The sequence below is a fragment of the Falco rusticolus genome, chromosome 3, assembly GCF_015220075.1.
Source record: "Falco rusticolus isolate bFalRus1 chromosome 3, bFalRus1.pri, whole genome shotgun sequence".
Taxonomy (NCBI): domain Eukaryota; kingdom Metazoa; phylum Chordata; class Aves; order Falconiformes; family Falconidae; genus Falco; species Falco rusticolus.
The window spans coordinates 55,513,966-55,537,719 of NC_051189.1; the positions used below are offsets into that span (position 1 = coordinate 55,513,966).

At 42.4% G+C, this 23,754-nt stretch overlaps 1 protein-coding gene across 5 annotated transcripts in view; it reads left to right on the top strand.

Moving 5' to 3' along the window:
• Positions 1 to 2,490: 2,490 nt before the first annotated feature.
• The window catches only part of TMEM241 (transmembrane protein 241), a 62,979-nt gene continuing 41,715 nt past the window's right edge, over positions 2,491 to 23,754 (top strand). For 4 of the 5 annotated variants that reach the window (XM_037379767.1, XM_037379771.1, XM_037379772.1 and 1 more), the window contains exons 1-8: positions 2,491 to 2,670; positions 7,366 to 7,412; positions 9,931 to 10,008; positions 14,272 to 14,353; positions 17,531 to 17,608; positions 18,999 to 19,024; positions 20,476 to 20,527; positions 21,727 to 21,775. In XM_037379767.1, the coding sequence (XP_037235664.1) occupies positions 2,599 to 2,670; positions 7,366 to 7,412; positions 9,931 to 10,008; positions 14,272 to 14,353; positions 17,531 to 17,608; positions 18,999 to 19,024; positions 20,476 to 20,527; positions 21,727 to 21,775 (484 nt within the window). In that variant the 5' untranslated portion in view covers positions 2,491 to 2,598. The remainder of the gene's footprint in view (positions 2,671 to 7,365; positions 7,413 to 9,930; positions 10,009 to 14,271; positions 14,354 to 17,530; positions 17,609 to 18,998; positions 19,025 to 20,475; positions 20,528 to 21,726; positions 21,776 to 23,754) is intronic. The other variant, XM_037379768.1, reaches the window with a different exon arrangement.

Consider the following 23,754-nt stretch of genomic DNA (forward strand, 5'->3'; position numbering starts at 1 on the left):
TTATTGCAGAAAGTCCCCAACTAAAGGGCAGGCTGTTCGGAAGAGGGAGGGACCCAAGTTGCAGCACACAACCTGCAGGTGTGACACAGGTGTGTGCCATGGAGGCATTACAAAATCATAGAATCATTTAGGTTGGAAAAGACCTTTAAGATGACATCAAGTCCAACCATTAACCTAGCCCTGCCAAGTGCTAGTATGGCTTTGTCTGGTGATGTGGTACCAGTGTGGTTCTTATCCTCTCTGCCTCTTAGCCCTGGCAGAAATAGATTATTTCTTTCCTTTTGCAGCTGCCTTTCGGGGTGTGAAGATTGCTGCCATGCCCCTTCAATCATCTTTAGCTAAATTTATCAGTTTTATAAATGAGCAGAATGTCAAAGCAATGTCCTGCTGCCCCAAGAAATCATTGTTTTAACACAGCTGTACAAGCACTGATTAAGAAAATGGGTTTGGGTAGTTTTTGATTCAAAAAGGCATTAACAATGACTTAATAATCCTATGCCTTTTTATTCAGCTTTTCATTATCAGAAATAAGTCTTCTGTATTAGTCTCTTAAATATTACCTGATCAGGCCTTGATCCTGTGACCTCTTATATGAATGGGTCAAGGTTTGAACTGAATTACATTAAGAAGTAATCTACAAAACGACATGCAAACAAAATAATTTGCCACACATTCACATTGCCTAACACAGTTAAAAATCTAGATAGAGCAGAAACTACCCTTCATATTACTCAAAATAATTCCAAAGCTACATAGCAATTACTTAATATGTAATTCAAGTTGGTCATGATAAACATCAGCAAAAATTTGTACCTTCATTCTTAATCCCTCACTGTAAGTGGCTTGCAAGAATTCACATGTCTGTGCATTTTGCTGTAGGAAGATATATTGTCTTCGTTCAAGTCTCCCACTTTCAATAAGAAATACTGCAAAAAAAACCACAAAGAGAAATACCACTGTAATATTTTGCATTAAAAGGATACTCTGCTAAAATAAAAAGTCAAAGGTATTCTTATCACATGCTTACATTAGTCTTTGTAGATGTCTGTAAACTTGTCGTATTCTTTTTTAAAGCTTTACAGGCTGAATTCTTGGCACAATACAAAGTATACCTTTGTTTGCAAAATACACATTTGACATGCTTACATAAACACATGCTCTGCAAAGGGAAATGCTGTATCACCTGCCGTGCCATCTCTACCACATCTGTTACAGTGGCAATGTCAGTGATCTCCGTAGGCCTGGGTGGAACAAACCTTTCAGTGCTGGAAATCTGACGTCTGTTTTGGGCCACCTCCTTACAAACTGGATAGGATTGCATCTGATGGACCAAAATTCTTGAATTTGCAGTGGTGCAGTAGAGACTGTTCAGCTGTTGGGCTCTGCTGACTTTGTCTTTTGAGGCTAAGCATAAGAGGTTAGACAGGCTCATTTTATGGGCCAGATTTGGCCTCTGGTCTACGAGTTAGTGCCCCCCCTCACTCCCTAGTGTAGGCCATGTTCAGTTCCTTATCTGTGCTGCTTTGCTCTGTCCTCTAAAAAATAGGGTACAGAGAGAGCCCTGTACGTTGCATTACCCAAGCAAAGCCAAGGTGAGAACTGCAGAGACAGGGCCTTGTCTTGTTTATATCAGATCTGGGAAGAAAGAGGCTTACCTAGGCTGTAATAAAAGAATACCCAGTGACGGTGACTAGTCAGGGCACATCTCCCACTGCTTCTCTACCTCCCTGGGATATTTATAGTTTACATATCACCAATGAATCATAGAATCAGAGTGGTTCAGGTTGGAGGGCACTTTACAGGTCAGCTAGTCCAACCCCCTGCAATGAGCAGGGACATCTTCAACTCCCATCAGGTTGAACTCCATCAGAGCCTCATCCAGCCTGACCCTGAATGCTTCCAGGGATGGGGCACCTACCACCCCTCTGGGAAACCTCTTCCAGTGTTCCACCACTATCATTTAAAAAAATACTCCCTCATATCTCTGCCTCATATCAAACCATAATCCCTTGTGCTAGCGCAACAAGCCCTACTGAAGAGCCTGTCCCCATCTCCCTTACAAGCCCCCTTTAGGCACTGGAAGGCCACAATAAGGTCTCCCCGGAGCCTTCCCTTCTCCAGGCTGAGCAGCCTCAGCTGTCCCAGCTTTCCCTCACAGGAGAGGTGTTCCAGCCCTCTGACCATGTTTGTGTCCCTCCTCCGGACCCGCCCCAGCAGGTCCCTGTCCCTTCCAGTGCCGAGGCCCCAGAGCTGGAACAGCGCTGCGGTGGGGTCTCACCAGAGCGGGGCAGAGGGGCCGAACCGCCTCCCTCGACCCGCTGGCCACGCTTCTTCTGGTGCAGCCCAGGGTACGTTTGGCTGCCCGGGCTGCCAGCGCACGCCGCCGGCTCTCGCCCAGCTCCTCCCCGGCCCGCACCGCGCCCTTCTCCGCGGGGCCGCGCTCGGCCGCGGGGCGCAACGACGGCCCTTTAAGGAGGCGGCGGCCGGCGGGGGAGCGCGGTGCCCATTGGAGCGGCCGCGGCGCGACGTGTCGCTGCGATGGCCGCCGCCGGCCGGGCCCGCGCACCGGGGCGTTCGCGGCGGAGCGGGCGTTGACAGATGTATTTGAAGAGGCCGGCGGGCGGCCTCGCCGTCTGCCTCTTCTACCTGGCCTCCTGCTTCACCAACAAGGTGAGGGCGGGCGCGGAGCCGCCCCGGGCTCGGAGGGGCCGGGCGCGGCGGAGGAAAGTGCGGGGGCGCTGGGCAGGTGATCCGCTGTGGCGGGAGCGGGGGCTGCGCTTGGTGGGGCGAGGTAAAAGCGGGGACCCAGGAGGACGTGGAGGAGGGACCGTGCCCTCTGCTTGCCCTGCCCTGCAAGCCCGGAGGAGGGCTGTCCCACGAGTGAAGCCCCCCCGGCATGTCAGCGCCGGGGCCCGCCGCCGCCGCCCGGGGCTGCGCTCCACACGGCGAGTACAGCTGGGTCTGCCCCCCTTGGTTTCCTCAGTGCCTGCCGCCTGTACCTTCCCACGACACACACGTGCCCATATTGACATACTTAGGAGAGTACCGGGGTGGGCATCGTGTTGTTCAAATGAATGAAACGTTAGCTCGAGAGCCAGAAATTACGCTGCTTTGAAAGCATCGGTGATGCTGAATGTATTTCATGATTGGGTGTCTAGCGACCACTGAATGCACAGTCATCCCAAAAGAAGATCTGTCAACTGGAACAATAATACAGAGTATCCAAAGGAAAAATGTGAAATATTCAAAGTGTTACCGTGGTGGTGAGACAAGTATTAGCTTCCATGGACACTCTTGACAGTTTAATTAATCTGAAAATTAACGACAAGAAGTCTGTTTTCCACTGTGCAACTTAATTGCCTGTTGGTATTGCTGAAATGCCTAAGCAGAGGGAGAAGCAGGCTGAAGATAGCCACATTGTGAACAAGATTTTGTAGTTTAAACATAGTTTGAAGTAGTTTTTTCTCTCTGGGAGGATGAGATAGAGTAACCACTCCTTGCTGTCCTATTTGTCAGAGAGTGTGTCTGTGTTTCTGTGCAGATTTCTGAAATAAAAGATGTTCGTGAAGCAATTAGGGTATGAATTTCCTGAAGGAGAGTTAGAGAAAAGCAGCATTTTGGAGGTGAACATGAAATGCCATCTCAGCGTTGGCCATTGGTTTCTGTTCCAAGGTACAGTTGCCATTAAGGATGCCCAGAAATAGACTGAAGTCCAGTCATGAAGCAGAGTTTGTAGGGAGAGATAATACAATTTATTTGAAAGACTGCAAGGAGCAGTGAAGGGACTGAACAGAAAGGGGCTAGGAGAGCTGCCAGATTGCATCATGCATTATCCTGACAGAGCCAGTGAGGGAGCCAGCCAGGGGAGATGCCCCGCTGGACCTGCTGTTTACAAACAGGGCAGGGAAGGACTGGTGGGTGATGTGGTGGTCAGGAAACATCTTGGGCATAGCAATCATGAGATGATAGAGTTTTTGATTCTCGGAGAAGCAAGGAGTGGGGTCAGCAGAACCCACTGCCTTGGACTTCCAGAGGGCAGACTGTGGCCTGTTTAGGAGACTGGTTGACAGAGTCCCTTGGGAGGCAGCCCTGGACGGCCAAGGGGTCCAGGAAGGCTGGACATTCTTCAAGAAGGAAAGCTTAAAGGTGCAGGAGCAGGCTGTCCCCATGTGCTGAAAGACAAGCTGGCAGGGAAGAAGACCAGCCTGGCTGAACAGAGAGCTTCAGCTGGAGCTCAGGGAACAAAGGAGAGTTCGCCACCTTTGGAAGAAGGGGCAGGCAACGCAGGAGGACTATAAGGATGTCTCAGGGCTACGCAGGGAGAAAATTAGAAAGGAGAAAGCCCAGCCGGAACTCAGGCTGGCCACGGCTGCAAAAGGTAAGAAAAAATGTTTTTACAAATACATTAGAAACAAAAGGAGGGCCAAGGACAATCTGCATCCTTTATTGCACGCAGGGGGGGAACATGGCCACAAAGGCTGAGGGAAAGGCTGAGGTACTCGGTGCTTTCTTTGCCTCAGTCTGTAATAGCAAGACCAGCTTCCCTCTGGCTGCTCGGCCCCCTGGGCTGGAAGGCAGGGACAAGGAGCAGAACAAAGTCCCCACAGTCCGGGAGGAAACGGTCAGTGACCGGCTGCTCCACTTGGACATGCGCAAGTCTATGGTGCTGGGTGGGATCCACCCCGGGGTACTGGGGAGCTGGCAGAGGAGCTCGCCAAGCTGCTCTCCATCATTTATCAACAGTCCTGGCAAACTGGGAGGTCCCAGAAGGCTGGAGGTCAGCCAGTGTGATGCCCAGCTACAAGAAGGGCAGGAAGGAGAATCTGGGAAACTACAGGCCTGTCAGCCTGACCTCGGTGCCGGGGCAGGTTATGGAGCAGGTCATCCTGAACACCATCACGTGGCATGTCAGGACACCCGGGCGATCAGGCCCAGCCAGCGTGGGGTTATGAAAGGCAGGTCCTGCTTGATGAACCTGATCTCCTTCTATGACAAGATGACCCACCTAGCGGATGAGGGAAAGGCTGTGGATGTGTCTCCCTGGACCTTAGTAAAGCCCTTGACACCATCTCCCACAGCATCCTCCTGGAGAAACTGGGTGCCCATGGCTTGGGCAGGTATACTCTGTGCTGGGTTAAAAGCCGGCTGGCTGGCCGAGCCCAGCTGGTGGTGAATGGAGTCACATCCAGCCGGGGACTGGTCACAAGTGGTGTTCCCCAGGGCTCAGTGCTGGGGCCAGTGCTGTTTAGTATCTTTATTGATGATCCGGACAAGGGGATCGAGTGCCCCCTCAGTAAGTTTGCAGGTGACACCAAGTTGTGGGGGAGGGTTGACCTGCCGGAGGGCAGGCAGGCTCTGCAGAGGGATCTGGACAGGCTGGACCGATGGGACAAGGCCAACTGTTTGAGGTGCAACCAGGCCCAGTGCCGGGCCCTGCCCCTGGGTCACACCAGCCCCATGCAGCGTTACAGGCTGGGGCAGAGCGGCTGGGAAGCGCCTGGTGGGAAAGGGCCTGGGGGTGCTGGTCACCAGCCAACTGGACATGAGCCAGCAGTGTGCCCAGGGGGCCAAGGTGGCCATCAGCGTCCTGGCTTGTATTAGAGACAGTGTGGCCAGCAGGACAAGGGTGATTGTCCCCCTGTGCTTGGCATTGGTTATGCCGCACCTCGAATGCTGGGTTCGGTTTGGGGCCCCTCACTACGAGAGGGACATTGAGGTGCTGGAGCGTGTCCAGAGACGGGCAACGGGGCTGGTGAAGGGTCTGGAGCACAAGTCTTACAAGGAGCGGCTGAGGGAACTGGGGTTGTTCAGCCTGGGGACGAGGAGACTTAGGGGGGACTTTATTGCTCTCTACAACTCCCTGACAGGAGGCTGTGGGCAGGTGCGGGTCAGTCTCTTCCCCCAGGCAACAAGCAACAGAACAAGAGGAAACAGACTCACGTTGCACCAGGGGAGGTTTAGGTTGGATATTAGGAAAGATTTCTTCACTGAAAGGGTGGCCAATCATTGGAACAAGCTGCTCAGGGAGGTGGTGGAGTGCCCATGCCTGGAGGTGTTTAAAAAAACACGTAGATGTGGTGATTAGGGCCATGGTTCAGTGATGGACTTGGCAGACCTGGGTTAATTGTTGAACTTGATGATCTTAATGGTCTTTTCCAACATAAATGATTCTGTGATTCTGTGCATTGCAAAAGGTAACTTGACGTAACTGTACTTGAGAAGATGTTGGAAGGACTTTGACATAGGGTCTCCATTTGCAAACCTGAGTCGAGGTTTTTACTGTAGTAAAGTTAAAAATACCCAGAATACAGACCTTTCAGTTGTTACAGGTGGTATGTAAATGCAAGTGGGGCTATAGACATGAGCAGGTATATCATCCTCATTTAAAACCCACATGGCAGTTCTGACAGGTGTGTGTGTGATATGACCTGTTGTGAATCCACCTGCCTTGTCACTGTATATTGATGCCAGCTTCTTAGCAACATCCCTCACATCTAAAACCTGCACCTTGCAAAGTGCTCAGCACAGTTTCCTCTATGTTGAAAGCTTTCAGCTTCTCCTTCTACCATTGACAGCTTCTGCTGGCTCCTGGAAGGAATGGCAGGTACCTTTCCTCTCCTCTGAGGAAGCTTCAGTCATTCTTTTCCTTTGCAGTGACAGTATTTATGAACTTCATTACAGGAACTTGTTAGGTCCTGATAAACATATTGAAAGGCATATGTATTTGTGCCTCATACTTGCATATATACGTATACAGTGTGGAAAGACACTAGCATCCCTACGCACAGACCCTGACAAAGCATGCTAAAGCCATGACACAGAGGCTTTGCCCCACCCCATATTACACCTCCAAAGGGCTTTCTGGACCGCTTAATATTTCACACAAAATGGTGTGTAAACAGAATGTTAGGTCTGTAAGATAGATTAATTATATGGAGACAGTGGTGTTAAGATTATTGGTCTTGATTCTGCCAAAAGTTGCCTCTGTCGTTGCCTCTGTAGTATGATATGATTTTAATTGACAAGGGCTTGTGTCTTTTTTTTTTTTTTCTTCCTGTTAATCCTTCTCCCATTCAGTGTGATGCATGGAGTGTGCTCAGAAAGTGAGAGAGCAATTCAGGAGGTAGCCGCCTCTCCATCGTTCGGTGTGTCCACTCCATACCGTGTACTTTAGTGTCTGCTACCTTCCACAGTGACTGGGGCAGCATCCAGTAGTTCTGGCATGGGAAGAGAAATTACTGAATTTCTTTTTCTTTATTTTGGTAGAAACTTTTTTGTGTGTGTGTTTCGTTGCTCTTGTGATTGTTTGTTAATGTTATAAGCTGTAGGTGTTTGATGTCCATTAATTTGTTATTTGTTTTCCAGTATGTCCTGTCTGTCCTGAAATTTACCTACCCTACCCTTTTTCAAGGGTAAGTATTGTTTTAAGGATACAGTTGTTTAAAAAATTACTTTAATGAGTAAATGTCTTGCTGTTCCATGCTGAAGCAAACTTTAATACCTCTTGCTATTACTGGCTTTTGCTGTCTAGAGGGCTTACTTGATGAAGCCTTAGTAAAACATTCATTAATGTGTCTTGGTTAATTTTTAAACATCATGGTGGTGATGTAATTAAGATATAGACTCCGTCATTTCTCATTTTTTTGAAAGTCTTATGCTTCAGCATGGAAAGTAGCAATTATAGCACAGCCTGTATTCTTTGGAGATGGCACTCATGGGTGAAGTACAGATGTGGTGTAGTCTTTTACTGTGCTAATGAAAACCGACCTTAAACCCATCTTTAGGCATACACAAATACCATGTTGTTTATTTTCATGCTTAGCCTTTGTTGTGACTCTGAATCAGAAGTCACTGTCATATCTTAATGTTTATCATGAGAAATATAATGTTTTGTCAAGTATCCATATATACCATTAATGCCTTTAATAATTTGTGAGATGTTTAGTGAAAATCTGACCACTTAAGAGTCAAGACTTCCCCCATTTCTTCTGTTGAGATAATGGTAAAATCTGCAGACACTGGATATCTTGAATTCCTTTACTGCTGCTTGGCATGGCTTATATTTTTGCCTGACTTGCAGCCCCAGGAATGCAGTCAACTCTAGGAATAATCGCCTTGGGAATCTCCATTTTCTTTGAGTGTACTCAGCTTTGTTAAATATGCTTTCTTCGGTTTTGACACACATGGAGTCTCTCTTGGACAAGCCTTTTATCATTTGGGAAAGGGTTTTGAGCAGGGTATGTAAAATATGTGGTAAATCAATAGTAAAAACCATATTGCAGTGGCAAGCCTTATGGTATCTGTGTTACCACACTCACTTCCTTTTTCTGTTATTTGGAAATGCATCTCAGCATCTTAATATTTTTCCAAAAGTTCTGGCTTTTAAAAGTGACCTTTCCTTAAAAATTAAGTGGCTCAGGTACACTTTCATTTAGAGCTATGACAGATGAGCAAAGGAGGAAAAGAATGTTATTCTCAGTTCATGCTGTTATTGTTTGTTGTCATTATTTTTGTTCCCTATACAATCTAAGACTATGTTGCATAGTGGTAAGCATCTGAAAGTGTTATTAACTTCTGACCTTAAAACTGAGACAAGAGGAAATTCTTCACAATAAAGTTGTGGGAATTAATCAGTTGCTTGGAGTAGAGCACGGTCAAGCCTGCAGCAAACATCAGGGCTATCTTTAAGCTCTCATATCTCCTCATTTAAAAAAAGGTGAAGTGAGCTGTGATAGTAGCATTGAATCAATGAGCTTGCTCTTCTCTGACACTGTCCGACTGTATGTAATACTGCATAGACTGAATATTTATTTATTCTGCATATGTGTGAGAGAGATTTTAAATAGCTGGTTAAATGCATTGCAATGAATGGGAATAATAAAACCACTGCTATACCTGTTACAGATGTTAATGTGATTTAACACTGCAATACAGTATCTCTGTCTGAACTATGGTAGTTGTTTAAGGATTTTCACCCAAGAAACATGAAATACCTCTCTGAAAACCACTAGCTTAAGGAAGAAGGAAGCTAATAACTTACTTAAAAGCTTAAAAAATATCAGTGTGCATCACTACTGATTTTAAGTTATCCTCAAGCATTTCTAAGGCCTCACATACTAGCTCCATAATAGACTAAGGAACACCTTTAAGGTAAGGTAAGTCAATGCAGAATGTATGTAATGGTTACATACCTTTTCAATGAGAAAACTGCAGTATTGTGGTTTATATGCAGGGTTATCTGGCTGTAAAGATGTTTTCTCTAGAGTCTCTGAATCAGAGGCTCATGCAGCATAATGATGTTATTGTTGATGACACTTCACGTGGTGCCTGCTACGCAAAATGTGTGTGTGTGTGTGAGCAGTCTGAGTTCAAGGGAGTTTTTAATCTAAGCCCAGCATGAAGAACCATGGGAAGTCCTAGAGCTAATGTTTGAAACTGTGAGGACTACACACGTCATCCTTGGGGCTTATTACTTCAGCTGAAGTGAGTCTTTGAATTCTGAAATAATGTTTATTTGTTAAAACAGTAACAGTTTATGTATGAAAAGATAGTAATCTCTTGTCACAAACCTTGTCTTGCTTGATTTTCAGGTCATCATGGCTGTAACATCACTATTATTATTGTTATTATTAAGCCTTGTGTGGGGAGAGATGATAAAATGGGGTTTTTGGTAGGATGACTAAGGTAATTGTAGTTGATGGTAATTTATAAAACATTTAAAATGGGAGTGGAAACATCAGAATATTAGAAAATTTGGAAAAAGTGAAGGCCCACAAAAATGAGAGATTCAAAGGGGAATAGTGGCATCCCTGGTAATCTAGAGAAATAGATAACTAGAGTCATGGGTGTGCTGTGAGAAATTCTGTGGATTCTAAGGTTATATTCCACGTGGTTAACAAGAACAAACAAGCTGTTTTGCTTCTATTTCAGGTGGCAGACGTTAGTGGGTGGGCTTCTGCTTCACATCTCCTGGAAGTTGGGCTGGGTGGAGATAAACTTGTGTTCAAGGTACTGTAGGGTTTTCAGTATTTGCTAAATACTTGTTTTCTGTAGGTGGCTTATGATGTAGTTAAGTTGGTTGTGGAAGTTACTAACTTGCTAAAATATAAGTCTGTGTGTGTGTGTTTTCTGCTTCACAAGTGTGGGAGAGATCTTACGTTGTAGTCTAATCAATGTTCAATGACACGCACTTTTAACTGTATACTAATATAAAGTGGATTCAATTTAACCTTGATAAGACAATCAAAAAAGCATAGCTGTTAGTGAAAACTGTAAGGATAACTTAATCCAACTAACTATCCACATCTTTTCCTTAGATTATGTTACTGTATTATAAGAGAAACCTTGGTAATGTTAGTTAACAACACTGACGCACCCTTTCCCAAAATGTCAGTGCAGTGAAGTCCACAAATGTGATCTTCCTTTTTCTGTAAGACCTGTGTCCCATAGATGGGAGTCATTCACCCTTGCCTAACGCTAGCATTTATAACTGCACAGCAAGAGCAGCCGTTGCAGTACAGGATTGATATAATAATCAAGCTCCAAATAAAAAGATGCTCTGTAGACAAAGATCATCTGCTTGAGCTGAGTGTGACAGCAACTCAGGAAGAGTTGTCTGGCAGACTATACTCTGCTCAGGTGGATCCATTCTGCAGTATGGAATGTGGCATATCTGTATTTTGCAGAATGGTATAATTTAGGAGGTGTATGCCCACAGCAATTGTTGCATCTCCACTCTGGAGATACTAAAAACTTGACTGGACAATGACCTGAGTAATGTGACTTCACTCTGGAGCTTGGGGGGATTGGAGTATGTGACTGCCAGAGTTCCATGCTATGTAACTTTTTTCAGTGATTCTGTATTAGCAAGTGACAACAGATGAATTTTCTGTTTGGCTGGCTTGCAAAACTGAATCTCCTCGTTTGGAATGAAATCCTGCATGTATGTCAGAACAACCAGGCAATGTTCTGTTTTCATGTCCATGCAAGTGACTACATTACCACTGAAACTGAAGTGAAGTTGTAAATGGAAACAGAATTTAACTTCCTGTCTTTCATCTGCAGTGTAGATAAAACGAGGATATTGGTGCAAAAGCTGCCAGTGATATTGGTAGATACAAGATTAGGGTCCAAACCTTGCTGTAGTGGCAGTTACTGATATATAGATTATTATCAAATGTATATTGTTTATGCAGATTTTGTCTTCACAGAATAGTCTAAAGGAATTACAGCTGTCAGTCACATCCTTTTTAGTTCAACTTTTCATCACTAGACGATTACTTTTGCTTTAAATATGAAAGAAGTTGAATATTTTTTCCCAGCTTGGAAAATATACTTTCAATTTCTCAAAAGCTTGGAAGACATTAAAAAAATACTGGACAAGAACCAGTTTCTGCTGTTGAAAAGGATGTTTTTTTCCAAAAGTTTAGGTGAAAAATTAGTTCGTTTTTTGACGATGGAGGCTTCAGGCCACTAGATGTCAGTACACTGTAGGAAAAGTTTTTAAAATAAATCTTGAGGAACGTCTTAGCTAACACAGAATGCCTGTTGAAGAATAGACCGAATGAAATTACCAGAATTAATTGACGTGTTTTGGCTATAATTCAGCCAACTACTTAAGCATGAGTTTAAACCTGTGTTTCTTCAGAAGAATTAGGCACATGCTTTAATGCTTTGCTGAACTGGGCTTGTAGCATATATCTCCTGTATTAAAAAGAAACAAACAAAAAAAAACCCAACAAAAAATCCACACCACCCAACGTCCCCAAAAAACTAACCGAACAAAAACCTCCCCAACAAACAAACATAATGTGTAAAAGCTTCTGTCTACCACTTCCTCTCAAGGTCCTTCCCTCTCCAAAGATGTTTTTTCTTCACCCTACCACTGGGATAAGAACATTTCTACACTCTTATAGAATATTGGTCTCTAAATCTATCTGTTGGCTTGTTTCTTTTGTGTATGTGTAGGATACTTAAGAATACCATATCGAGTCCCCAGTCTTGTCATGCTTCAAATAATGAACTGCCACCCATTTGCTTATTTCTGCAAAGTCTCAGTATTTCTGTCATGTGGACTGATCTCATATGCTTTCTGAGCCAGCTTGCGTTATCCCAAAGTGTCTCAGCAGAATTATTTTACTACACATAGTTCATCACCCTTTGTCTAAAGTCTGGAATCCCAGTTTCACAATAAAGACGAAATAAAAACACATTACTCAGAGTGATTTCTCTTAGATTTTGTGGATATTCTGCTTTTCATCTGCTTCCCCCAGTACCTCCAGCTGTAATGGACTCTGTCACTGTCATTGTTGCGTGGTGACTGTCTGCAAAACTTGTATCCAAAACAAGGGCTCTGGGGAGCACAGAGGAATATGTGTAGCATCTGCATAGTGCTTCCAGTGCTGCAATATGCCACCCAGCTCCTGCCTAACCCTTGTAGTCGCATAAGTCCTGTGTGTTCTGGCATTTCTCATAGTGCTGAATTATCCCCACAGCTAAGCAGCAGCTCAGAGTCATGCTTAAATCAAAGCTCCAAAGTGTGGTTTAGGGGAACCTACCTGTTGACTTTACTGGACTTTGGATCTAGCCCTACAACCACAAACTCATCAGTTCTTTTATGGCACTGAGCTTTCCTGTTTTGCATGTACATCGCTTTATTGCCAACATAAGAAGCTACTAATTGGTTTACATATCAGACAGATTGTTGCTGCTGACATGTTACATCAAACATCCATGCATTCTTTCTTTTTCAGTCCTGAAATTCCCACTCGGCAGCATAAAATTCTACCCTTACATCATGGAAAAAGCATCTGAAGTCCTTTTCCATTACACTTCTCAGTGTTGCATTGGAGATGAAGATATATTTGGGATTCCTAGAATTTAGTGGTGCAGAACATGAAAGAGTGATTGTTTTTATGTTTTAAATGAAAATTCAGTTTTCATTATGTGTCCCTTTCATCTTCCCAACCCTCCTTTCTTTTCTTCACTCTTCCTTTCTTCCATTTGTTGCAGTTCCAATAGGATGGGGGTATTTTTGTTGGTGTCTGATGTGAACTCATTGGTAATAAGGCATGACAGTTTTAGATCCTGGTCTTGATGAAATTCCAGTTGAAGTCAATAACCTTAAAAGGAACAGTGTTTTATAAAAAATGCTGGTGACTACCCCAAAACCCAGAGCAAATATTTACACATGTTTTATTTTCATTCGGAGTGTTCTGATTTCATCGCTTAGTGATCTTTTTTTCTTCTCTTCCATGAAATGTGGTAGTGTAGAGATACATATAATTACATTTGAAGTCTGACATGCTAGTTGGAAGTGTAATCCAAATTAAGGAACTACAAGCAGTTTGGTTTTGTTTTGAGAACCAGCATTATTCGCTGACCTTTTCTTGACTTTATTTCAAAGCTTGGGAAGAGCAGACGGGGGTAGCAGCATCTTCAGTCCTGGGAAGCCTTTGGATCAGGCCTGTAGATCACTGCTAGTCCGTTCTTCCCTTGCTCAAAATCTTACATTATTTCCTCTGAAATTTACCACCTACGTCATCCCTTTTTCCCTTTAAGTACCAAGATCAAAAAAGGAAAAATGCAAATTCTGAAGCCCTCTTCCAGAACTGAAACCTGACCCTACTGCAATAATCGTGGCTAAAAAAAAAATAATCAGATCAATCTGATGACTTCATTCCTCCATTAGCTGTCAAACTGCCTCTGGGAGTTTGGCTTAGTCAAAGGAGTATCATTAGGAAATCTCAAGAGATAGGCTCCCACAGAGACAATCTGATCTTTAGGAAGAATGTCTTTGTAAATCTGGCTGAGAAATGAATGTGTGGGTGGGCAAGTGTATTTGTACATAGTGAAAATGTGTGCTGTCTGTGCAAGTGTACCATTTTATGCCTTCATTTGTCAGTTTTTCTTCCTTTTAAAGCACATCAAGGAAATTAGTTGAAATTACCTTAAAACCAATAGGAGTAATTTCTGTGAATTGCAATTGTAATTGCAAACAATTTTAGAGAGAGAGGAGCCAGGGAAAGACTAAAAGAAAGAAGATATATCTACAGGTAGTTCCTATCTGGGATTAAGTGAAGTGATTAATTTTTACCTCAGACTTCTTTAGTAAATGGGTGGAATACTGAACAATCAGACAATCAATTTAATATGGACATCTTTGAAATTCATGTGCATATGTACATATTATTATATTCCTTGCAAGCAACTGTTGCTGACTGCATGTAAACAGAATATGGTAAAGTAATGGTATTTTAATTGTTTCCACAGGTCTGAAATCTTGTCGTGGCTTCCTGCTTCAGTACTTTTTGTGGGCATTATTTATGCTGGCTCTAGGGCACTGTCTAGATTGGTAAGCAATGCACAAATAGAAACCAGTTCTTTATTACCTCTACTTTATAAGCAAAGCACGTTACCTTAATAACAGATATTTAATGCTGTCCCTGGGTTGGGGGGAAAGAAGGGAAGAGGGTTTAAATAATACATACACTGTTAACGGTGCTAGAGCAGTGGTCCAATCCTACAAAGTGTAGAGCAGTATGAAAAAGTACATCTGTGACAGTCCAAAGCACTCAGCATCTCTCCAGAGTACTCAGTGTTTTGCAGAACAGATCCTCTGTGGTCTGAATTGTGCAAGCAGGGAAGAAGCTGAAGAAGTTACTAGCTGTAACTTTGCAAAAGGGGGAGTGGGGCTGTGGAATCTGTGGGAAATCCTTCCAGAAAAAGGATGGAGACCATTGGATTTGAAAAACTAAATTGAAAGTTGGAAAGAGATTATGGCAAGTGTTAGATTAATCAGTTTTATGATCTATTTGAATCACAATAACCTACCAAATGTTTAGAGGATATCAAATCTGCTTTCATTAAAGTTGAATGCTTTTTACTTAAGTGATACAGTCTTTCCTAAAAAAAAAAAAAAAGAGAATTTGTGATGTGAATTCTTAAAACTCAATGTTTTACTGCTGTTATGCCATCTGCAAGGCCAGATTCTGCACTAGTTCCCTTCTGCATTCTGTCAATGCATCTTAATCTAAGTCCAGAGCCAGCTTGCTCCTGCCAGCCCCTAAGCCACAGGGAGGATCAAAAGAGATTTTTTTACAAGGTTCTGCTTGTAGTGATCTCTTCAACATCCCAGTGGAGAGGTAGGGCAGAAAAGGGCAGAATATCTCTGTCCTCACAAAGAAGGTTGGGGGCTTCATCTTGGACTCAAGTGATCTTTGGAAAGCACAGTCATGTGCTCAGAAGCCCCGTGCCTTCAGATTAGCTCTGTCTCAGGGTGATTGCATTTAATTCCTCTTGGTTCCTTGTCAAAGCAAGTTCCAATTGGGCTTCTTTGGTGTAAACTCAGCAAAGATCCCTAAGGAGAGCCCTGCCTGGAAACAACAATAAAGCCTTGGCAGCATCATCTTTTCTGCCTGCTCACCTGGGAGGTGAAGGAATGAATCACATCCTCTCTGCTATTTCTTCTTACTTCCTTGTCATCTGGTAAATTACCTTGTTTCCCTCCTGTCCCTGCTCTGGTCCTTCAAGAGTGAGGTGCATTGGAGTGGCAGAGTGGCTGTGAATGGTTTTGATTTGTATCCCAAATCTTTCTTGAGGTGCATGGCTTTTTGTTGTATGTCAGTAAGGATTTAGAGGCCTAATTCTGTGGCCATTTTAGGAGGAAAGGGCAAGTAGTCTTAGGCCATAGTTATTATGTAGTGCCCTGCGCTGGGGCTAAATTCAGTGCTACATAGAAGCTTTTCTGACAGTAACTTTGTGCACAACAATTCTATGGCACAGGCAGAAGGAAAATGGACACTCCCGAACGCATACCTGAGTTGGCTCACCTCAAATCAAGTGGGTTTATTCCTAAAGCAGAAATAATGTGCACTTTTTGGATCAAATCCAAGGAGACCCACTTTCAAACACTCCTGTATACTGGCAGAGCTACAGTCTTAATCTCAGTTTGTGCCCCTCATTAGAGGTGCTGGCAGTCTCCCCTGCCCAGGAGTTCAGGGCTGGAGCTGGAGGAGGACTCTTAGCTCTGGACTGTGATGCATTAACAAAAGTATGCAGAGCTGTGAGGGGAGGTTTGTACAGAGTCTATTCACCCTGCTTGCCCAACCAGTAAACCTTTCTTTTTGTAAGCATTAAACCCACTCACAAATTTAGGAAATACATCAAAGGCAATAGACATATGGAGAAGGTTAACCGGGCTAGGCAAACTGGAGCCATTGTTGGCTCCAAAACATATTTGGAAGAGCCAAAAGCAGGGAGGGAGGAAAAAAAATCCCCACAAATCGGCTTCACAAAAGGAAGAACATAAATTCTGCTGTCAGCTTTCCTTGTGTATGGCTATTTCTTGTATTTCCTATTATTGTGTCAGGCTCAGGATGCTTATGTCAGATACGTCTGGTTTTATGTTCAGTTGTCCAGCAACAGGGTTGAGAATTGGTTTTCAGAACCAGTGAAGCTGGAGCTGACAAATTCATGACAGTTGTGTTTGAGTGGTTTTCATTCCTTGCTAATTTAGAGGTGTTAAAAGTTATCTTGGTGTAACTGCTGTGCTTATGGATCCACCCCAGTTGTCATTATGACTTAAAATGTTTAACTAGCGATGCTTATCTGGCTTTATGGGAAGGAAAAAAAAATCCAGAAAACACAGATTTCTGAGTGCAAAGTCAAATTTAAGAGATATTTGCTGCTATATCACCTGATACTTTAAAGGCATGGACATCACTGAGAAATTAACTCATTCTCTACTCATGTGATTTAAATACTCTACACAAGTGGGGAAATACTGCTTCCTACAACTGCCTTAGTCCTTAGATTATCTTAATCGAGGCAGAGAATTGCCTCTGTTTCAACTGTCTGAGACACCATGGATCTGATTTGGAGGAAGTGTTATGAACCACTAATTCTGGTTGGGTTTGCCTCGGGCAATGGGTGTTTGATTAATTATTTTTATCATTGAGGTTTGTTTCTTAATGATTTCATGTTGGGATGGTGTCCAGATACCTCAGTGGGTATGATTTCAACATCGCTTGTGTATGAACTATTACAAATCTACCCTAATATCAGGCAGCTCTTCCTAGCAGTAATTGAAAGCAATCACCTAAAATTATCTTGCCCGTAATTCTGTTGCTAGGAGTCACACTGCATTCATAGTACCAGTAGACAGAGATGGGAAGACTAATGAGAACTGTCTACTGTGGAGGCTGCAGATATTTGAACAGAGGCAAAACTAGAGGCAGAAACCTGGAGCAAATCTTACTGAGGTAACTGTGTACAAACAAACCAACTGAGCACTCAAAAGTGGGAGAAGAAGCAAGCAGGGTCAGCATTTAAAGATGCCTGTGCCGTGTAATAGTGACTGGAATAGGTCTAAGTCCCTTTTAGGAGATGTGGCATAGGTTTACAGCTTAAAAAACAAAACGAAACACAAAACCACAAACATGTGGGACAGCTGTCCCTAAAAGGAGTGCCCTTTCCTATGTGTGTGACTTTTCCGGTTGATTTGGACATTTTTGTTCTCTCCCAACGGCAGCCAATCCCGGTGTTCCTCACCGTGCACAACGCGGCAGAAGTTATAACCTGTGGGTTCCAGAAGTTTGTGCAGAAAGAGGTAATTGATCTATTAATAGATACATTCAAGGTACCTCCTGTGATATAAACTGCCCTGTTACAAGACACCTGGTTTCTTTTAATATGGGCATTAGTGCCATGTGCTTTTCTAGTCTTGCTGTGATAGCTAGTCATTAATGACACCCAGAGAGCTTTGCTGTTGACAAGTATCTATATTGATGTTTTCTTTTCCCCTTTAGTTGATGAAACACTGCCAATGTGTATCACCAGTGTGATCGCATTTTTGAGACTGTCTTGATCCTGCTTGTTTTTTTCCTTTTAAAAGTTAATATCCCTTCTCTCTCATGCCTCACGTAAGAATCTCATTGTTTGAGCTGCGAGGGAGGAGGACTGGGTCCTTAGATCTAACCAGTGTAATATATTTAGAGTATTGTGTAATTATAGATAGATCACATCTCCACATGAAATGCAGGAAGAACAGCACATTTTTTTATTTGTTTTGAATGCTTGAGAATCTATCCCAAGACCAGTTGAAGCTGGGAGAATAATTTCTGTGCCTTTTAGTAAGAGCTGGGTTTGTTTCTCACAAACTGCATTGGGGATCCTTCTTTTTAGGCTGTGAAATGCTTTTCTAATTGACCAAAGAGTTGCTGTGTGAGGTAACACTGGGAAATCATTCATCACAAAGTTGTTTCTACAGTGGCCTCTGGGTTGCCCTGGAAGGGATCTTCCATTCATTACATCTGTTGTGTATATAGAAGACAAATAAATGGCCCCATGTTTGCTACTCCTAATAAAATTGAAGAGGTCACTGAGGTTATGCCTAAGTGACATAGCAGTGTGTACCATGGCATGTCCCTGTGGCATTGTCCTCTGATTAGTGTCCCTGTCAAAGCGTTTCATATTTTCCTTTTAGCTTCAAGTGCTTGACTCCTCTCTTTAAAAAAAGCCAACACTATGGACAAGGATAATGCAAACACAGGTCTTTCTGGGAAGCTTCTGGGGAATAATTTTGCACCAAAGGATCAGGAAACTCTCATGAGTTCAGACCAAGACTGATTTGGTTGGGGTAGTACCTTATTAATTAAGGATGCTCAATATTTGAGTACATACAATACCCAGTTCTGGTATAGTTCAAGTTGGTATAAAGTTCATGTCTGGTTTTTGGCTTACTTGCTGGTAAGTAATCTGAAAATATAAATCAGGTTGAACTAGGCTAATCTGTAATCCTGGTACTTTTTTTCAAATTAAATGTGCGAAGCACTGCTCGAATGTAATGGGGCTGTTGAATGTTGCTCGTTGGATTTTTCAATGTGTTTAGTGCGGTTAGATCAGCTGTCATCACTTTCCTGGTTTTGGAAGGAGAAAGCACTATTTCACCATTTTTATTTTTAAATTTAAATTTTTTAATCTTACTTTCTTTTTTACAGCAGACCTCTCATCTGAAAGTCTGTAGGTAAGCTTTTAAAACTGCTCAGATTCAGATTCAGACTTGTTTTGGCTCCAGCTTCTGCATTTGCTTCAGATAATGGCACACCAAAACAATGAAGAATGTAAGGCACATTCCCATGGGTGGTGAGCCTACATTGCAACATAGGCATAATTAAACATTTTTTAAATGTATTTTCTTTTTTTTTTTTACAGTCGCTTAAATAGATACTTTTTTTTTTCCTTATGAAAATAAAAAAAGCTAGAAGGCCAGTCTTCCTGAATAACAAAGCAGTGCTTGTAAGAATGTTTTTGGAAAGCAGATGGAAACCAGGTTTGAAGTTCCAGTGGGTAATCTGAAACAGCAAGAGAAAGATAATTAATGTGATAGAAAATGGCTAAAAATACTTTTCCTGAGAAAGAAAAGGCGAGTGATATCCAGTCTGTGAAAATCATCCATATTAAGCTACACAACCTACCAACCCTCATTGGACCTAGTTTAGGCTTCAAAGAGGAGACAGAAAGGGACAAACAGAAGTCAGCCAGTAGTGTATTTAAAGTTTCATTCTCCTGCCCCCCCCCTCCCCCCATCCCCTTGAAGAATGTATATTTGCTGTCCTCCACATTCTGTAATCTTTTAGCTGTACTTAAAGTGGAAAATGTTAGGTTATTATTTAGTGTACCTAGGGGCACCATCTTCCTAATCTCTCCCTGTTGTTTCCATTATCTGATTTACTGTGGCCTTGTTTTCACCACTGGATTGTTGTCAAGGATACCAGGGTTTTTATCATCTCCATTCTGCCTTTTCCTACTCCCTAGAGAGCAGAAAAGTAAGCTGCAAGAGCAAATGTTTATTATTATTAACAGTGACAGTCCACAGAAATTCCGCATCAGTGTATTCAGTGTAGCCTGTAGAAATACTGACTCAGCCACAGGTTAAAAATTTATTTAATCCAAGTTGGTGGACTAGGGAAGGACTTGTGCTGTCCTTAAGGCATTTCTAGTGTAATACCACACACTTCCACTTTGCTCTGTGTTCTGGAGTTACACCATCACTTTTAACGGAGTTACCTCTGCTGGAATTGTTGTAATAGGCAATTCACCACAGTGGAAGAACTTTTTGGTAGCTATTCACAGCCAGAAATTTGTTGATTTTGGCTTTCTGAAGTGGCGTAGGGAAGCCAGATGGCAAGTGAGGAATAATATTCCCTACCAAAAACTTGTTTTCATCACTGCTGAGATGTTTTGAGCTGCTTCTCTTCTCATACCGCTTTGCCATGTATGAGTTATGCAGAATGCATGATGTAAAACTTAAATTTTGGTGGCAGAAATTAATTTTTAAATATGGAATAAAAATTAAACAAATGAAATGTCAGTTAAAAATAAGTGGAATTGCCTATACTTTGCTGAGAGTACAAATCCAGGTGACAAGCTTTTGGTCTTTCTTTTTTTTTTTTTTTTTTTTTTTTCCCTCTGCAGCGTTCTGTTCCTCCTGGTAGCAGCAGCGTGCCTTCCTTTATGTGACACACAGGTGAGCTCTGCTTTGTAAGCAGCTCTAGTGAAACCTTGATGTTTGACATCTTGTTAGCATATGAAGGATGCAGCTTTTACTTGTAAGCTAGGGTGGGATTCCTGTGAAGGAATTGTAAATGTTGCCTATCGCTATGTTGTAGTCTAGCTGCTTTTAATGTGTTTGCTTGGTGTGTTTACCATGGTAAAACCGCTGAGCAGTGTGGACACACAGCTCTTCAGTGAAAGTGGTGGCTGGGGAAACCACAGTTTAACTTCTTATAGGGCTTAGACTAAATCACTTAGGTTTGAATTAATTGCATGTACTTTCAGGAGGTTCCTAAATTAGCTTTGTAATCACTTTACACGCTTCTGTAGCTACAGGAGAAAGAAAGGAGGTACCTCCAGGGAGCACTCGGTCCAGCAAAGATACATTACTTGGAGATGTTTTTCTCTTTTGGAGACTTAGGAAGGCTACTTCCTTGTTTTGAATACTTTAGTTAATATCTGAAGTCAGGTGGGATGAATCTGGGACCTTGTCTGGGTGCATCTGATCAAATGTAGACGTCAGAAGTGTTGCACCTGCACTAGTTCCCTTCATAGTCCATGGTACAGAGGAGGAACTTCTGGTGTGTAATTAGTCTGCCCTGGAAGCAGACATCTAAAATATGCCAGGTGAATTCCTCTCAAAAATGTTTATTTTTCCCCATTGATTGTGAAGAGAGCCTACCTTGCTGAGAGGTGTCTGTTTAAAGCACTCTTTTGGATACTTTGTGGTTAGTTGGAGCCTTGGGGAGAGAGACTGCTTAGCTACTGCAGAGGCTGAGGGGGGAGAGGAAACAAGACAAAAACCCTAGCAACGTTCCTCTAATTCTCTTGCCCCTCCTCTAATTCTCTTGCCCCTCCCTGACAGCCAATACAAGAATATAAGACTAAACAGACAGGGGTCTGTATGCTCAGATTGTTTAAAATGCTGTACATACCTGAAAGAAATAGAACTATTCTTGCCAATGCTAGCTGAGAGCCTGGGTAACTGGCACATGCCAAGTCTCTAAGCAGGACAAGAAAAACTTCAGTCTTCCTAGTCTTTAGTGGTCTTCTCTTTCTTTGTAGCATAGCTCCCACTCACTGCGCTTGCTTTGTGAAGCTAACTGCACGGAACTAGTGATACATGTGTTTACATGAATGTGCTTTGATTTATGTAAATGTTCTTTATTGCAGTTTGATCCAAACGGTTATTTATGGGCTCTAATTCACTTGATCTGTGTTGGTAAGTCATTTTCTTTTGGAAAAAGAATTAGGAAGAGTAAATGAGTTGGAGAAATCTGCTTCATTGTGAGTTACTGATATTTGAGGTTCTTGATAAAGGAAACACTTGGAAAGAATGAAGAAGCTCAGTAAATATAAAAAAAGTGCATTCCTTTTATAGGTTTTACATTGAAAACAGCAACAGAATAGACTAGATATTGCAGTCAGTTAACAGTGGATGAGAAAATGCACATACAATTTTAATTAGCACTAAGCTTTTCTGGGAGTTTTTGGTGATTGCTTACTAAGAGACACCTCTTCCGGAGGAGAGAAGAAACATGAAAAAACCCAAGCAATAACTTGTAGTTAGAGCTTTATTGCTCACACTGATTTTATTTAAAAACTGACAAAAATATTTTAAAATATCATGGAATATGCTCCCAGATGAAGGATGTTGAAGTGTTGGGGGGGTTTTATGCAATCATATGCATTTGTAAAAATTTTAACAATCAGTTGCATAGCCTGTCATGTTTTCTTTTGTCTTTTTCAGACTAAACATGGATTTAGGTAAATCATAATTCTTCCCTGAAAAGCTAGAAGGTCAGACCAGAAAATCTGAAGAAAACAAGAGTAGTAATTTTAAACTAGGAGATTTGTGTCTTTTGGAGCAGTAGGCTGGATAATAGGGGACTTGTATTTGGTTCTTAGCTGTCCTATAGACTTAGTGAGTGACTCATTCATATGTTAAGTCTTCTCTGCAAATTAGGGATGATTCCTTCTTTATTTTGTCTATTCATACTTTAAAATTTTCAGGGCAGAGTTGATGTGTTTATATCTATTTGAGTCTAGGGAGATCTAGAGATACCATTCTAAAATGCTGTTAACATATAAATAAGAAATAGTTGGGTTTTTTTCCTTTAGGAAATGTTAGGTGGTAAACACTGACTCATTTAGATAGAACAAAAAGCTAAGGATTTTTCACTTCAAATACTTGTTTGTTGTAAGGAGTGATGTTATTGCTTTCTCAAAGCCAAAAGGTCTCATTTGTAAAGCAGTACTAGGCCATGGAGGTGGAAAACTGCTTAGAGAATCTTCAGGAGTCCTCTTCTGTGTGCTTGAAATGTGTAGGAAGTGCCAACATAATGTTTATGTTTAAAATACAGCATCTTTCAATTTCTCTTGTTTTTGAGAGAAAGTTGTTGATATGACTGTTGGGGTTTTTTTTGTATAATTAGATTTCCTATCAACTGACAATAAAGATGTACAAGAAAGAGCAAACAGTTGAACTAACTTACTGCACAGTTAATCAAGACAGCATGAGAGAAAGGACGTGTTCTACCTTTCAGCTTGTCTAATGGAGGCAGAATTGAGGACATCTATTACATAGTGTCCTAGTGGATTTGCTTTTCATGTTCTAGTTGTCTCTGTGAATCAAAAAAACCCAACAAAGCCTTGAAGAAAGGGTCTGAAAAAATAGAGCATGAAGCTATACTGTTCCTTCCTTGAGTGCTTAAAGCCTTTCACAGAATAGAAATGGGAGCTAATCAAGAGGTGGGTAGGTTAAGAATGTAAAGAACCTGGAGACTCTAGAGCCGAGAGAACTCTGAACAGGAAAGATGGCTCAGAGCCAACAGCTGTAGGGGTCTACATAGATGAACACATCATAGAGGTTACCAAAAAAATGAGGTGGGCTGAAGAACCCATTCTGTAACACTTTTCTTCATGTGTTTACAGACACACAGACACTCCCTTGTAGTTGCTGTGACCTAGGAGATGTCTCGTCAGAATGACTAATAGAAAGATGTAGCATGATAGTACTCTGAGATGGCAACACTTTGAAAACCATTAATTTGAAGTGAAGGTTCATTTTACTCATGTTTTAGGCATCCGTTGTGCCATGTTGCTAAACTATTTCAGAGGGGTTCCACGTCTACTGGTACCACAGCCAAACAAGTCGTTGTTTGTCAGAATGATTGCATGTTATGGCAATTACACATGTCA